Source organism: Equus quagga, chromosome 1 (genome assembly GCF_021613505.1).
Source record: "Equus quagga isolate Etosha38 chromosome 1, UCLA_HA_Equagga_1.0, whole genome shotgun sequence".
NCBI lineage: Eukaryota > Metazoa > Chordata > Mammalia > Perissodactyla > Equidae > Equus > Equus quagga.
This window is the reverse complement of record NC_060267.1, coordinates 34,800,830-34,818,019: the sequence shown is the minus strand read 5'-3', so window position 1 is coordinate 34,818,019 and position 17,190 is coordinate 34,800,830. Positions and strand designations below refer to the sequence as shown.

The 17,190-nt window shown below is 36.0% G+C and overlaps 2 protein-coding genes across 5 annotated transcripts in view; one reads left to right on the top strand and one right to left on the bottom strand.

The window, feature by feature from the left end:
• Positions 1-13,671, top strand: part of IRAG2 (inositol 1,4,5-triphosphate receptor associated 2) — an 88,023-nt gene extending 74,352 nt beyond the window's left edge. The window contains exons 32-39 of the mRNA XM_046642015.1: positions 3,363-3,497; positions 6,525-6,672; positions 7,545-7,588; positions 9,485-9,547; positions 9,665-9,714; positions 10,009-10,110; positions 12,136-12,243; positions 13,154-13,671. Of these exons, the coding sequence (XP_046497971.1) occupies positions 3,363-3,497; positions 6,525-6,672; positions 7,545-7,588; positions 9,485-9,547; positions 9,665-9,714; positions 10,009-10,110; positions 12,136-12,243; positions 13,154-13,397 (894 nt within the window). The 3' untranslated portion in view covers positions 13,398-13,671. The remainder of the gene's footprint in view (positions 1-3,362; positions 3,498-6,524; positions 6,673-7,544; positions 7,589-9,484; positions 9,548-9,664; positions 9,715-10,008; positions 10,111-12,135; positions 12,244-13,153) is intronic.
• Positions 13,672-13,811: 140 nt separating this feature from the next.
• The window catches only part of DNAI7 (dynein axonemal intermediate chain 7), a 72,451-nt gene continuing 69,072 nt past the window's right edge, over positions 13,812-17,190 (bottom strand). For all 4 annotated transcript variants that reach the window (XM_046642039.1, XM_046642029.1, XM_046642043.1 and 1 more), the window contains 3 exons: positions 16,661-16,828; positions 14,998-15,111; positions 13,812-14,160 (listed from right to left, as the gene is read on the bottom strand). In XM_046642039.1, the coding sequence (XP_046497995.1) occupies positions 13,882-14,160; positions 14,998-15,111; positions 16,661-16,828 (561 nt within the window). In that variant the 3' untranslated portion in view covers positions 13,812-13,881. The remainder of the gene's footprint in view (positions 14,161-14,997; positions 15,112-16,660; positions 16,829-17,190) is intronic.

Below are 17,190 nucleotides of genomic sequence, written 5' to 3'. Positions count from 1 at the left end.
GTGACAGGACTTCCTTCCTTTTTAATAAAAGGCTGAATAAAATATTCCACTGTATGTGTATACCACATTTTGTTTATCCATTCATTTATCTATGGACGTTTCAGCTTCCACCTCTTGGCTCTTCTGAACCTTGCTGCGGGAACATGGGTTTGCAAATATCTCTTTGAGACCCTGCTTTCAATTCTTTTAGAAATGTGCCCAGAAGTGACATTGCTGGATCATATGGAGTTCTATTTTTAAGTTTTTGAGGAACCATAATATTGTTTTGCATAGTGGATGCACTGTTTTACAGTCCTGCTGACAATACACCAGGGTTCCAATTTATCCACATCCTGGCCAACACGTTCTTTTCTGGGGTTTTTTGATAGTAGCCATCCTAATGTGTGCAAGGTGATATCTCACTGTGGTTTTGATTTGCATTTCTCTGATGATTAGTATTGTTGAGCATCTTTTCATATGCTTGTTGGCTCTTTGTATATCATGTTTGGAAATATGTTGATTCAAATCCCTTGCCAGTTTTTTAACAAGACATGTGATTTGCAGTTAATTTCTCCATTCCACAGGTTGCCTTTTCCTTCTGTTGATTATGGCCTTTGATGCACAAAGCTTTTTAAGTTTGATGTAGTGCTATTTGTCTATTTTTGCTTTTGTTGCCTGTGCTTTTGGTGTTATATCCAAGAAATCGTTGCAAAATTCAATGTCATGAAGCTTTTCCCCTATGTTTTCTTCTGGAGCTATATAGTTTTGGGTCTTACATTTAGGTCTTTAATCCATTTTGAGTTGATTTTTGTATATGGTGTAAGATAAGAGTCCAACTTCACTCTTTTGCATGTGGATATCCAGTTTTTCCCACATCATTTGTTGAAGAGACTCTCCTTTCCCCATTGTGTAGTCTTGACCATTGTCAAAGATCATTTGACCATATATGCATAGGTTTATTTCTGGACACTCTATTCTGTTTCATTGCTCTATATGTCTGTCTTTAGGCCAATAACATAAAGTTTGATTACTGTAGCTTTGAAATACGTTTTGAAATCAGGAAGTGTGAGTCCTCCAACTTTGTTCTTTTTAAAAAATTGTTTTTGCTATTCAGGGTCTTTTGAGATTCCATATGAATTTTGGGATGAATTTTTCTATTTCTGCAAAACGATGCCATTGGGATTTTGACGGGGATTGCATTGAATCTGTAGATTAATTTGGGTGGTATTCGTGGGTTAACAAAATTGTCTTCCAATCCATGGACACAGGATGTCTTTCCCTTTATTTGTGTCTTCTTTAGTTTATTGTGGCAATGTTTTGTAGTTTTCTGTGTACAAATCTTTTACCACCTTGGTTAGGTTTATTTCTAAGTATTTTATTCTTTTCAATAGTATTGTAAATGGAATTGTTTTATTTCCTTTTTGGATTGTTCATTGTTATCATATAGAAATGCAATTGAATTTTATACGTTGATTTTGTATCCTGCAACTTTGCTGAATCCACTGAATAGTTCCAACAGGTTTTTTGTGTGTGAAGTCTTTAGAGTTTTCTATATATAAGATCATGTCATCTGTGAACAGAGGTAATTTTACTTCTTTTCCAATGTGCATTTTTTATTTCTTTTTCTTGTCTAATTGCTCTTGGTAGGACTTCCAGTACTAAGTTGCATAGAAGTGGCAAGAGTGGGCATCCTTGCCTTGTTCCTGGTCTCAGAGGAAAAACTTTCAGTATGATGTTAGCTGTGGGCTTTTGATATATGGCCTTATTATGTTGAGGTAGTTTCCCTTCTATTTCTTGTTTTTTGAATATTTTTATCATAAAAAGGTATTGAATCTTGTCAAATGCTGTCATGTATCAATTTAGATGATCATGTGGGTTTTGCGCTTTAGTCTGTTAAAGTGATATATTGCATTGATCGATTTCCTATGTTGAACGCTCCTTGCATTTCAGAAATAAGTCTCAGCTTGGTCATGGTGTATAATCCTTTTTATGTGCTGTTGAATTCAGGTTGCTAGTAGTTTGTTGAGGATTTTTGCATCAATATTCATAAGGGATATTTGTCTGTAGTTTGCTCGTAGTGTCTTTGTCTGCCTTTGGTATTAGGGTAATGCTGGCCTCAAAGAATGAGCTTGCAAGTGTTCCCTCCTCTTCAGTTTTTGGAATTTTGAGGAGGACTGTTGTTCATTCTTCTTGAGATATTTGGTAGAATTCTCCAGTGAAGCCATTTGGTACTGGTCTTTTCTTTGTTGGGAGACTTTTGATAACTGCTTCAATCTCCTTATTAGTTATTGGTCTGTTCAAATTTTCTATTTCTTCATGATTTAGTCTTGGTAAACCTTACTCTATTTGGCTAACAACTAACATCTGCTCTTCCCTTCCCAACTGAAGGTGGTTATTTAAACTGTAGTAGGAAACTGTGTCTGACAATGACCATTCCAGTTGGTTAGCAACTCTCCAGCTGCAACTCCTACATATCTGTCTGTTTCAGAAGTAGCTGCTATTCATTGAACACCTACTGTGTGACAAGCAAATGGCATTTATAACCTCTCACATCACAATATTCCTGGAAAGGAGATGTAATTGTCTCCATGTAACATACGAGAAAACAGCAAATCAGAAAGGTTGACATTAGAATGCGATTTACAGTCAATGGTGCCTTATAGTTTTATTGGCAGAACTTTTTCTTTCTTAATGATATACAAAATTTACGGTGTTTTAGATTTTGGCAAGTCTTAGATATTTGTTCATGATCACACAGATAAAGAGAAGTGGCTTGTTTGCTTCCAGATCTGTTCCTTTAATTCTGTCTCCACCCTAGTGAGAAGGATGATCCTCCATCAGGAAGGCCATCATCTTGGATTAAGGGCACAGATTTGAGAGAAATATTCATAAGGCTATGAAGGCATACCCACATAACCAGCCCAATCACACTTTGTCATCAATGGAAAAGCAAGTATAGCAGTCAGAGCTATAACTAATTCCAGTATATTTTTACTAATTTTCTTAAAAGTTCAAACTATGTTCCTCATAATACATTCAACTCTTTTGTAAGCATAATTTCTTTACCATGACAAATTAATTATATCCCATCCTGTTAATTGTAGAAGAAAGATATAAATACACATGAAGAGGTGGCAAATTTGGGAAGCAAAGAAGGAAAGGATCAAGAATAGATATAAATGGTTTTTGTGAGCTCCTGCACAGGTCTACTTGAGAGCCAACAAAGATATTAATATTTCACTACTGGTTTTTGCTGCTTCTTTTCACCCTCCACCAAGATAATTGAGATTTGATTGTCATCAGCCTTTAGAACATAGTCAGTGTTAGAATCACTTGCTGACTACTTGAGTTGGACACTTTTTAATACTTTGCTTTCCGTGCAGTCTTTAACACCTCTTTGTGAAGATGACAACCAGGCCCAGGAAATCATTAAGAAGCTGGAGAAGACAATAACATTCCTTGGCCAATGCACAGCACGAGTGGCCAGTAGGGCTGAGATGTTGGGAGCCATTAATCAGGTAATCTGTCTCCTTTTCTCTAGTTACAATGAAATTACTAAAAGGATTTATTTTGCCTGACATTATGGATTACATTTTTAGGAAGAAGTTTTAAAAAACACTTCTTTATTGTATAAGATAATATATGTTTAATATAGAAAAAATGGAAAATGGAATATGCAAATAAAAATGTAAAGAAAAGTCTCTCATCATAGCCTTAGCCAATGACTATCATTATAAAAATTTTGTGATATATTTTTCTAGACATTCCCTTCATGGAATGTTATAATCTGCTTCTCTTTCATTCAACATATAGCATAGACAACTTTCTATGTGATATAAATATATACACATACACACATCATCATTTTATGGTATTCTATTGGTTGAATAGATCATAAATTATTTAACCAATCCCTTAGATGTGATCATTTCAGAATGTTCTTGATATTTTGCTATTATAAATAATGCTACAATAAATATCTTTGTGTATGCATCTTTGCATTCTTAGGTGTAGAGAAGTAGAATTTGAAAATTTCTTTGTGGGCAAATCTGGGAGGACTTTAATTTTTTGAATCTAAACCTGAACAAACTTATTAAATATATTTTTCTAAGAAGGAGACATTTAATTGTGGTGGTAGTTTTAGTTTGATCATTTGTTACACATTTTTAATGCCTTAGTTCCTTTTTAATCCCTCCCTAGAGAATAACATTCTTTCTTTTATTTTTATTAAAGTTATGTATGCACATTGCTTAATCATTAGGGAAATGCAAATTAAAACCATAATGACATACCACTTCACATCCTCTAGGATAGCTATAATGAAAAAAAAAGAAAAAAAGGAAGAAAGAAAATAAGTAATGTTGATGAGGATGTGGAGAAATTACAATATTATTATTGTGCATTTAATATAATATTGTTTAGCCACTAAAAGGAATGAAGTGCTGATACATGCTGATGAACCTGGAAAATATTATGCTAAGTACAGATGCTAAACACGAAGATGATGTAGTGTATGATTTCATTTATATATAGCATCTAGAATGGGCTGGTTGTTGCTTAGGCTCACCACCTCTTTTGAATGAAGATCCCTTGCACTTCTCTCTTGAGTTGGATCCCATTTCCAGAACCCCATACCTCCTTCTTTACTGGTTTATTTTTTCATTTTGGTGGAAGATCTCACTCAATAACTTTCCAAGAGAAAAGAATGCCTGGGAAGTAAACTTTGCAAGATGATATATAACTGAAAATGTCTTTATTCCTATACTTAATCACTAGTCTAGCTGGGTGAAGGATTCTAGGTTAGATATCATTTCGTTTAGAATTTTCCTTGCAGTGCTTCATTTTCTTCTTAGCCTCTGGTGTTGCTATTAAAGTTTGGTGCCATTCTGACTCTTGAGCTTTTGTTGCTAACATCTTTTTAGTGTCCAGAAGCTTTTAGGATATCCTCCTATCCTGACTGTCTTCCCTTGGTATGGGTTTGTTTTCATCTGCTGTTTTAAGCCCTGAATGGACATAAGCTGGCAAGTTATGTTCTTGAGTTCTGGACTTTTTTTTTTTTTTGAGGAAGATTAGCCCTAAGCTAACTGCTGCCCATCCTCGTCTTTTTGCTGAGGAAGACTGGCCCTGAGCTAACATCCATGCCCATCTTCCTCTGTTTTATATGTGGGATGCCTGCCACAGCATGGCTTGCCAAGTGGAGCCATGTCCGCACCCGGGATCCGAACTGGCGAACTCCGGGCCGCTAAAGCAGAACGTATGCACTTAACCGCTGTGCCACCGGGCCGGCCCCTGGAAATTTTTTTGAATTATCTTTTTCTATGTTTCGTGGAATTTTTCTACATTTTCTGTATTTTCTTGAATTCCTGTTCTCTGGATGTTGAATCTCCTGAACTTGTTCTCATCTCTTTTCTACCTTTTAGTCTTTTTGCTCCAGCTTCAGGAGTTTTCCTCAACCTTATCTTGAAACTCTTCTATTGAGTTATGTATTTTGGGGATGTTTTTAATTTCCAGACTGTTTCTTTAACTCTCAGAATGTTGCTTTTTAATACTATCTTGTTCTTATTTCATGGATGCAATATTTATTAACTCTCTGAAGATAGCGATAGTTTCCTTGAAGTTCCTGTTCTCCTGTAGTTTATTTCCTCTAGCTGGCTTTTTTCTGCATTTTGATTTCCTTATTTCATGCCAGGGCTCTCCTCTGACCGGTGATGACTCCCAGGCAGCTGACTGGGAGCTCTGTGTAGGTTGGGTGGGGAAGGTTCTTGTTGGCTCTGAGCTTCACACGGCCAGGATGTTTCATTGGGATGCTCAATGGCGGTAGTTTTAGGAGTTTCTTCTTGCCATGTTACATCCCTCAGAGAACAGTCTTCCAGCTGCCTGCCTTGAGAGTATCAGTCTGGCTACCAGTGTTTGGGAGTTGGGAGGAGGAATAAGGCTAGGTATCTCAATACTTGATATGTATACAGACTTTTGCCTGAATCTGTTCTTTACTGTATGATCCACGCATCATCAACTCTTCTTGCCCAGTCCAGAAACCCTCTGTTTCACTCTCTCTAGATATTCAGCTTCTGTAGTCTTTCACCTAAGTGGTGGAGGGGAAGTTGCTCCTCTGGCCTGAGTAAGGAAGCGGATCTGTGGACCTGATTGCTTCCTACACAGATTTTCAACCATTTCTTCTGTTCACATACCCACCTTCAAGCTTAATTCCAGAGGCGCCACTAATTCCTGAGCATCTGGAGCTTTCTGTGGTGAAACCAACTTGCTTCTAGGCTTTTCTTACTGCTTTTCTTATGGTTCAGCTTTTCACTCTTAGTCATTTACCATTAGTCCTACTACTAGCAGGCTTTCAAATTTCTGTTGCTATTATATCTTTTTCTGTTCTATTTGCCATTGTGTACTCATGCTTTTTTTTTTAAATGCCTTTATTGTCACTTTAGTGGGATTTAGGGATAGAGTGAAGATAACACATGTGTCTAATCACCATCTTTTAATTGGGTATCAAGAATAGTATTTTCATTGTGAACATGTTCTTTTTCTCCTACTAGGAAAGCCGGGTTAGTAAAGCAGTGGAAGTAATGATTCAGCATGTAGAAAACCTGAAGAGAATGTATGCCAAAGAGCATGCTGAATTAGAAGAACTGAAACAGGTTCTTTTGCAAAATGAAAGGTCTTTTAACCCTCTTGAAGATGAAGGTAATAAAAGTTTAAGATAATAGTATCAGTTATGTTTTTCGAACATTCTCCTCTTTCATTCTCTAATATTATATCTTTAGTATAAAGACCCTTAAGTTAAGGTTATATTAGAAGAGTAACTCATGCTTATTATTTACATAGCCCAAAGTAAGATGTCAGTTAGAAAACAGGTTGGGAGATAAGGATTCTTTGGCAATGACAAAAAGAATCATTAATTTAGATTGCTGAGATGAGAGAATATCTTTAATCTGACCCATTGGGTTGAACTTAGTGTTCTACTTAGGATGTGTTAGAATTGGCTTTCTCCCCACATAAAGCAAGGCACAGTCACTAACATGAGCCACACTCATCAACTGTGGCTTTGTATTCCTCAAAGAAGGAAGGACTCTGCACAGTAAGCTGACTGATGGATTGGAAAATAGGGAGACATCTGAGACCGTGGAAAATATCTTAACACAAAATTTATATAAATCTTATAAGAGTTTTATTTTAAATAGACAGTATGAACTTTTATGAGCAGAATTCTTATTTTAATGATCTGTTCCCTCTTCTAGAAAAGTAATCATATTTGATAATCTTCCGATCTGTTTTTGGATTCATTTATTCAGCAGACATTCCTTCAGTGCCTTCTATGTGCCAGGTAGGCCTTGTGGACAACTGCAGTGGCAGAGAGGACTGTATGCCATTGGCTAAGATGGTAATTGTTATGAATCACCAAATAAATGATAACCAGCTATTTATATTGCTCAGTAGTCTCTAGGGTCTTAAATACCTCTTTTCTGACCATTGCTTTTCTTTGTAAAGAATTGAGACCATTGTGTTAAACTGCAAATGTAATTCCTAAAATGTTGTAAATATGTTTTTCCTTTCAGATGACTGCCAGATTAAAAAACGTTCAGCTTCTCTAAACTCCAAGGTGAGTGCTAATTCACTTCACTATGTCTATCAAAAGTTACAGGTGAGAAGGTTTTAAAATAGTATTTGAAACAACATGGCTTTAAATGTAAATTATAAAACAACGGTGATTTTAATTCATATATATGTGTGTATGTATATATGCATGTGTGTATATTTATGCTTATGTGTGTATGCTTTTATACTTCTTGCTCTGTTTGTGTATCAGTCAAGTTTGTGTGGCAGCAGGAGGAAAGCCAGTATAATGATAGTTTCTCTCTCATGTAAAATCAGAGTTGGAAATAAATAGTCCAACAATGGTAGAGCAGCTTCACAAAATCCACAGGGCCCTGTCTCTTGCTGCATCATCACCCTCAGGCCTTTGCTTTTGGTCTGAGATGGTCTAAGACGGCTTCATCAGCTCTGGACACCAAGTCTTCGTCATTACATTGAATCACATTCCAAGAAAGAGGAAGAAGCAAAAACAGGTGTTCCCTCTCCCCGTAAAAACACTTCCTAGAAGTCTCAGATAACGTTTCCCTTTTCATTCCTGGAAGGCTTTATCTATTCATTTATTCCCTTTACATTCGTGGGAGGTTTTGCATTTATTCTGGAGACTTTATGCCTAACTAAAACCCAAGAAGTCTGTTACTAAATAAAAAGGAGAGAACGGGATATTAAAAGTTAACCAGCAGTTTTTGCCAGTTTGAAAGTCAGGATTTCACAGAATTTTTTTACAGAATTTTTGAGCAAGAGACTTTAAAATCATTCCATCCAAATCTGTCTTTTTCACAGATGAGGGAAATCACTTTCACAGAAGTTAAGTGATTAGTTACAATCACGTAGTGGTAGAACCATAATTAGATCCTAGGTTTCTGGGACTGCAATTTGATATTCTTGATGCTCAACTAAGTTGTGAAATTAAATTAGGGACTGTGGTTTAAGAAAAGGATTCACATAAAACTTCGTTAGTTTATTTCCTACACTTAACATATTTTTTATTTCCTGAAGTTGTACCTATTTAAACTTTAAGAACCACATAATACTATATAACATTTTCCTGTGCAAATCTCAAGGTTGATATATAAACACATCCATTCATTAGAATATCATGCCCATCCTTAAATGTGTTGAATGGAAAAAACGAAACCATGAAAACAAAAGCTATAAAATAGGTGCATTTTTTTTTGAGGAAGATTAGCCCTGAGGTAACACCTGCTGCCAATCCTCCTCTTTTTTGCTTATGAAGATTGGCCCTGAGCTAACATCCATGCCCATCTTCCTCTACTTTTTTTTACATGTGGGACACCTGCCACAGCATGGCTTGATAAGTGGTGCATAGGTCTGCACCTGGGATCCGAACTGGTGAACCCCGGGCCGCCAAAGCAGAGCATGAGAACTTAACTGCTGTGCCACCAGGCCAGCGCCCATAGCTGCATATTTATCTCCTCTTGAGTTGGGGAGAACCTAAACATAAAAGAAATGGTAGCAAAAGAGAGGAAGAGATGAATAGATTTGGCTGCAATAACAATGAAAAAGTTTTTTGCCAGAAATATTAACAAAATTAATATGTGCAAAGATCATAAAGAGGTCGTTCTCAGAGCAGATATATACGTGGTTACTCAACACAGAAAAACAGTGTTCATTGTTATTAGAAACCTAAACAAGAAGCTTTGAATTCCATATTTGATTGGCAAAAATTACACTCACCGAATGTTGGAGAAAGTGGGATATAAATTTGTGGAATATCTCTGGAAGGCAATTTGGCCATAAAAAAAAAATCCTTTAAAATATGTCTACTGTTTAACTCAGCAGTGGCAAGTGCATGGATGTGTATGTATGAGAATATTCATTAGTGTTGCATACAAGGGTAAACTATTGAGAATGTTCTGAATGTACATTTTCCTCCTTTGGGTAGCCATCTTCTCTTAGAAGAGTGACCATTGCCTCTTTGCCCAGAAATATTGGAAATGCAGGAATGGTAAGTAAACTCCTAAGTGCTCTTAGTCAAAAGCAAATTCATTTTCATATGACAAAAATATAAACTTACTTCACTAAATTCATATTTTATTATTTCTTTAACATCTGAACTTTAAAGTTGGCTGGGATGGAAAATAATGACCGATTCAGTAGGAGGTCAAGCAGCTGGTGAGTGTAATTTTGTGGTTACTCTTTGGGAAGCTTACTACTTTATAATTGGGCTAAAGTAAATGTTTGAAAAAAGTGAAATTGTAACATTTGATTTGTACAGAGTATATGCAGAATAATTATAAAAATTGGCATATAATCATGAAATTGGTTTATGAAATAAGTGTTATGTAAATATGTCAAGGAAAAAATTAGAACATAAAATTTTTGTGTTGATTTAGGTAGTGGGAAATAAATTGATAATGGCTACAGATGTATTTGATTTGACAAGTGGCTATAATCATCTTTATTTAGGCGTATTTTGGGGTCAAAGCAGAATGAACACCGTCCCTCATTACATCGATTTATTAGCACCTATTCCTGGGCAGATGCTGAAGAAGAAAAATGTGAACTAAAGTAGGTGAAGCTTGGTGTGTTTATTAACTTGATGTGAGCTGGGGCGTAAAAATCGGGATCACTTTTATTCTATGGAGATGAGGTTAATGATGAATCATCAAAAAGATAATTCATTGTTTAAGACTTTTATAAACTGTAAAGCACTATAAATGTTATTTGTGAATGAATTCACTCACATAGCACTCAGAACTGCAAGGTTTGAGGTCTTAAGTTAGAAAAGGCCCTGAAATTTACCAGATCTTTGAAGATAATTTTTTCCCTGTATGAGTATCTAGTTATTGGGGGAAGGTCAATAAAGAGCCACAGAAGTAAAATGTCTATCTACTAGATTTTTTAAAAAATACATGAATTATATATAACATATAAGCACATGTGATATATGTACATCTATCTTCTCTTTATGTAAGTGAAAAGTACGGGAAACATAAAGCTCTAAATTGCTATCTCTATATCTAGAAAGTTAAACAAATATAATTCTCTAGTGAATGGTAGAGGGCAAGAAGGAAGGACATGAAGAAATACTGCCTCTAAGTCCTTGGTTGACACTGGACAAATTGCTTAACCTTACTTGGTCTCAGTTTCCTCATCTGTGGAGAACTTCATTGCATGCCTACTATGTGATAGAGACTGCACTCAATCCTAAGGGATATAAAGATGAGTAAGACATAGTGCCTACACTCAAAGTCTTTTTTAAAAATAATCCTGGGAGACTATTGTATGTGTTAATGCTTTTCAGATTTATAGTTAACATAGTGACATTTTCTGATCCTGGTTAAAAAAATCAAGAGTTTCCTTCAAAAGATTGCAATCCTTTTTTTTTTTTTTGCTTTTTGTTAATGTGGTATGATTTCTACTGAGAAGTCTTTGCAAACCAAAGATGGCAATCTTGAGAATCTTACAAAAATTCTGACTTTTGGGCCTTGTTTCCTTTAAAAATTAATGTCTATCACATACATTCCCTATAAATGTTTGACTGGAAAAAAAACAACTTTGAGACACAGTTAGTTCCCTTTGGCAATTGTGAGGGCATTATGAGCTTGGTATTTCAAGTTCAGATCCAACTAGAACTCATCAGTGAACATGATAATGAAACAATTAAGTTTTGTTCAGGTAAAGAAATCCCTCTAGATAATATGATTTCATTTAAAGTATAGGCAATCCAATTGCTATTTCCCAGCTTACTGAATACCAGTTTAACTAGCTTTGCACTGAACATATTTTCATAAACACTTTTAAAATTAAGATTTTTAGAGAAGAAATGACACTTTGATGTTACTCCAATTTAGCATTGATCAAAAAACCTACAGAAAAAAAGAGTAAAATCAACTTTTAATATAGGATATTAAAAACCATCTGGTAGAAGAATACTTAGAAAAAACTTTACTATATGTTAATAACAAATTACATAGAGGAAAAATATGGCATTCACATTCAGTTTTTAAAGTGTGGTTACACTCTCACACACACATATATGCAGAGAAAGAAATCACAGTAATAACATTGGTTAATTATGAGTGGTGAGAATTGACTAACTTTTACATGTCCTTTTGCTAGTACCCCAACTTTCTACAACAAACATTTATTATTTTTCTAAGTACAGAAAGTTACTTTTTAAATGAAATTCCTATAGGGGCCAGCCCCATGGCATAGTGGTTAAGTTCAGTGTGCTCTGCTTTGGCAGCCCAAGTTTGCAGGTTCGGATCCCGAGTGCAAACCTATACTACCTGTCAGCCATGCTGTGGTGGTAACCCACATACAAAATAAAGGAAGAAGGGCAATGCATGTTAGCTCCAGGTGAATCTTTCTCAGCAAAAAAAAAAAATAATTAATTAATTAAATTCCTGTAAATGGTTAAAAATATAAATTTGGTGATTTGAATTTTAGAATTAGATATTTATCAAATCTTAAGCAAAACAAATATTTGTGAGCCTCTTTAGTACTATAGTAAAATTTAGCAACATTTTATAAATGATTGTAGCACATTATCTGTAGTTTTAAATATTTAAAAACCATACTTACTTACAGAACTAAAGATGACTCAGAACCACCTGAAGAAGAAATAGTAGAAAGAACAAGAAAGCCAAGTCTTTCTGAAAAGAGAAATAATCCATCGAAATGGGATGTCTCTTCAGTGTAAGTTGTCTACTTGAGAAATGATACCATCTTGTTGGAATTGGGAAAAGTAAGGCAGGATTAACAATACTAATCAATGACTTTACTAAAAGGCCTGTCAAATTGTTAAATTTAAATGAGTAACAAAATTCACATGGTCTACAGGAGTCATCCCTGAACCTATGAGTTACAAGACACAGGAACATTCACAGCGTTAGGAACCTGGCCCAGGAGCCAGATGGCCTAGGCTCAGGTCCAGCTCTCTAACCAGCTGTGTGACCTGGGCAAGTTCATCCATTTTTGAGCACCAATTTCTTCATCTATAAATAGGAATTATAATAGTACCTATGTCATTGTTGTGTTGTCATGATTAAATGAATTAGCACATGTAAAATACTTAATTCTGTGTTAGACACTGTACTATTTTCAAAGACTTGCATGATGCTGCAGTAAGATTTTTTTTTTTAAAGAAATAGCATTTAAATTTCAGTACAGAAAAGTCCAGGGTATGGTGAGAAATAAGTGACATGTTTATATATATATATATATACACACACACATATGTACATACACATATATCCTGCTCTACCCAATAAATAATTTTTTGTTTCCACCATAGGAATATAAGTTGCCTTACCTGATTGAAAGAATGAGATAAACACTCAAATGTACTTGTCAGGAGTTAAATAATGCCTAAATCACATAATTTTCAGATTCTCACCATAGCACATCATTTCTTACTTCTAAAAATTATAAGGGAGGCAGATTGTGGCCAAAGCCAAGACGACAGATCACATTATGTGGCTTATTACAAGGCGGTGTTGGTAGTATGTAGGGCAGATCAATGACTTGATTGGTATCGTTGGCAAAAGGAGTATTTCTAACAACATTATTGTGATTGCCAAATTCTGAATTTGTGTTTTCCTTGCAGTTATGACACAATAGCTTCCTGGACAACAAATCTCAAGACTTCCATCGGAAAGGCTAACAAGGCACTCTGTTTGTCTGTTGCCTTCATTGTACTGTTTGCAGCTTTGATGAGCTTCCTCACAGGCCTGTTTTTCCAAAAGTCTGTGGATGCCGCTCCCACACAAGATGGGGACTCCTGGATGTCTCTAGAACATATCTTGTGGCCATTTACCAGACTTAGACACAATGGGCCACCACCAGTGTGATCGCAGCACAGCCCAATGTGTGCATCTTGATTTTTAAGGTTTCAGTATCTGAACTTTGTAAATTAGTAAATTTTAGCTGGAAAATTATAGCATGGAACCAAAGGTTCTCAGGATGCCTGTAAGATATTGTACATTCCCTCTTTTTGTGATTATCTCCCCAGCTGAAATACAGTGGGGAGGAAGCCTGCCTATGATCTTTTAATGAGCTTTTTGAGAAGGAGGTATTATATATTGTTTGTTAAAATTTATTGAAATAAAGAACCATTCAAATCTTCGTACAGTGGGAGTTGAGTCTCAGTAGACTAAGTATTCAAAGGAAAAAAAATCCACTTTCTGAAAAATAAAATTGGAGTATAAAATGCTGATTAGATCATTTTAGTAGCCTATTTGAAGTATATTCACTCATTACACTTTATTGAAGCAATGCCTGATTTCTCTCCAAGTTGCTTGATTCTTCATACTGAATAAAATGTATGAGTGGGGATTAAGAATAGCTGAGTACCCTAGTCAAGAGCAGCATGTGGCCCACAGAGTCAATGAACTGGTCGTTGGAGCTCCTGATTTTCTCCATTGCTTCTTCAGAAGCAAAATCCTTAACCATGTGATACAAAGTAGAATGAAACTCAGTTTCTTCTTTCAGGGCTTCAGAGAACGTATCGCTGTATTCGTCGATCTTGAGCCTTTGTGCTCTGTCACCACTAAACATCAAAAGGGCCCAATTGGGATCCTCAATAGGTTCTTCTTTACGAAGGTGTTCCCTCACCTAAAGGAGAAGAAAATTAGAGAAATCTGTTAATAGATGCTCTTCTATTAGACATTTGGCAGTAGAGTATTATTTGAATGGCTCAACTCAGGCCCTAAAATTGCAAACATTTAAAGAAACATTCTTCATATCCCATTTTTTTGAACCATGAAACTGTTTATATCTTGGTGTTTATGGAGCTTATCAAAATGTATTAATTCATTCAACAAATATTTATTGAGTGGCTATCATCTGCCAGGTTCTCTTCCAAGCGCTGGGGATGGAAAAACAACAATGAAAAGAACAAAGAAGAAACAACTAAATGTATTAATAAATAACTAACAGCTGCAATAATAAAACCCTGTTCTCAAGGAGCTCATCTTCTAGCGGGAGAAACACATGATAAATGAGATAAATAAATTTGGTGGCTCATTTAGGCTAAAACATTCATCAGTCAGCTTTTAGAATTTGATAAGATACCTTCTTTATCAGGCAGTAGTAAATGTGCCAGAAAGTTAAATTGAAGCCTCACCCCATTAGAGGAGAAAGTTTGTGAATCATAGATATATTCACGTTAAACGCTTCCTTTTGTTCTTGAGTCAATGTAAAGAGATATAAGAACTCTAGCCTGAAGTCAAGAGCATTTGATACCATAATGGAGAATGAAGGCATAACCTTTACATAGTTTGGTTTTATATTTTTGACAAAATTGTTTTAAAAATGAAGTTTTAAAACTCTATTGTGGAGGTTTTTTCACCTTTTTTAGAAGAGAAACCATGGTCTACATTCATTTAGCTTTTGAGTACTGCATCTTTTTTTGGAGGACAAAGTAGTTTTATGGGTTTTTGTATACTATACCTTAAATACAACTTTTTTAGAATCACATAGCATATTCCACCTGCTCCAACCAAACGCAAAAGCAGAACTTAGCAGGGCCATTTGTCGATAAGCTTTCATTTCTGTCAAAGGAACCTGTCAATATAAAAGCAAATAGAATTGATCATAGAGCCTGTGAACAAGCCTTCCTTCCATCCTTGGCCTACCGTCTATTCTCAACACAGAAAGATCCATTTAAAATGTAAGTCAGATCACATGACTCCTCTTTCAAAACAGGGCAATGGCTTTCCCCTTCTCTCAGAGCAGAAGCCAAAGTCCTAAAAATGATCCACGAGGGGCTCTGCAAGGTGATATCCCCTCACATACCCTCATACACCCCGTCATCTATCTGACCTTATCCCTTTTTCTCTCCCTTTGCTCCCCCAGCTGCAGGTCCCCCCACTCCTCAAACACACCAGGCCACTCTTCAGGGCTCTTGCTCCAGCTGGTCTCTCTTCTTGGAAGCTGCTTCCCGAGATGTCCACTTGGCTGAATTCCCCACCTTCACGTTTTGCTCTAATCTTACCTTCCCATTGAGCTGCCTCCCCCAACACCTTATTTGATATTGTGTGCTGCCCCAGCCCCACTATTCCTCATCTACCCTTTCTTTCCTCCACAGTACTTATCACTTTTTGATATGAGATAATTTTATTTTGTATGTCTATTGTTTATTTTTGCCTCTACTAGAATGTAAGATCCACAAGGGGAGGGACCATTGTTTTATTCACTAATGTATCCTAAGCATCGAAAACAATGTCTAGAACACAGCTGTTCAGAAAAAAAAATTCTTAAATGTTCTGAAAAGATGAATAGTTTACTACATTCAGCATGTGTAGAATACCTGCAATTTAAGTTACTAAAACAAAAGTGTTTTTCCCTATGCATAAATGAACACAGTCTTATCATTATGATTATTTTCAAATGTTATATGAATGTCTGCCAATATTGACATTTTCTGGTATGTTATAAACTCGTTCTTGAGTATAGTACTCTTCTGCCCAAAACACCTTTCATGATTAGGAGTTACTTCATCTTCATTCATATATCATCAATGTTTACTAAACATCTGCTGAGTTCTAGAATATACTAGGTGCTGGAAGAATCAATGTTGATTAGGAAATATTCCCCCTCCTCACGGAGCTCAGAGTTTAACACGGAAGGATCTCATTACCGAAAGCCTTATGGTAACATGAAGCAGTCTGCAGACAGGGAGGCCCTGCCTTGAAACCGAAGGAATGGGTTTTGTTGATCAGTGGTCCTTGTATGTGTTTAATTTCACCTGTCTGATCATGTTTGGGAAACTACAGAGTCCTTTGCTCTTTCAAGAAGCCTTACATATATCCCATCTGGAAGAAGAAAGAAAATATACAAAATGCTTGGAGCACCTTTGCACCAAATTGACCAGCTGTGGATATGCTCCATTTGTCAATATGAATATGTCATATTACAGGCTTACTTTCTTGGGGAAGATTTTTAAACTTGAGAGAACCCTGGATTTCTGGTCTTGCCCATTATTCCTTCCTTTCTAACTATAATCTTGTATAAGTGAATATAGAAAACCCCTGGTGTACCGTAAGATTTATATTAAATTTAGTACCTGCTAACATTCTAAATGTCCATTTCATCTGGAAAGATTAATTCTTACCTTATAGTTTATAATAACATAAAAATGAGAGTGTCGAGTAGGGAAGATATTCAATCCAGCTTCTTTCAAAGCGGTAATGAAAGAAACAGGAGTCATCCATCTTCCTTCCAAAATAGAGGAATGCTTTTTATTATTTACTTTGATTGAAGCTAACATGCAGAGGTTTTCCTAGTTTCAATAAGAAAAACAACACTTTTATACAAGTAAGTTAAAGAAATTATTACCTCATTATCATTCTGTTTCCAGCCTTTGGGTTCTTTATACTACTTTTTAAAATCCTATATCGTTCTATAGTAGAAAGAATGCAGGATAGATATGTTTTAGGCCTGACCCAAAGGTCCCCCACAAAGTTTCCACGTTACCTTAAGCAGGTTATCAACTCTTTTTGGGTTTTATCTGAACAATCAAGAGATTGAGGGGCCAGCCGGTGGCGCAGCGGTTAAGCGCGCACGATCTGCTTCGGTGGCCTGGGGTTCGCCAGTTTGGATCCCGGGTGCGGACATGGCACTGCTTGGCAAAAGCCATGCTGT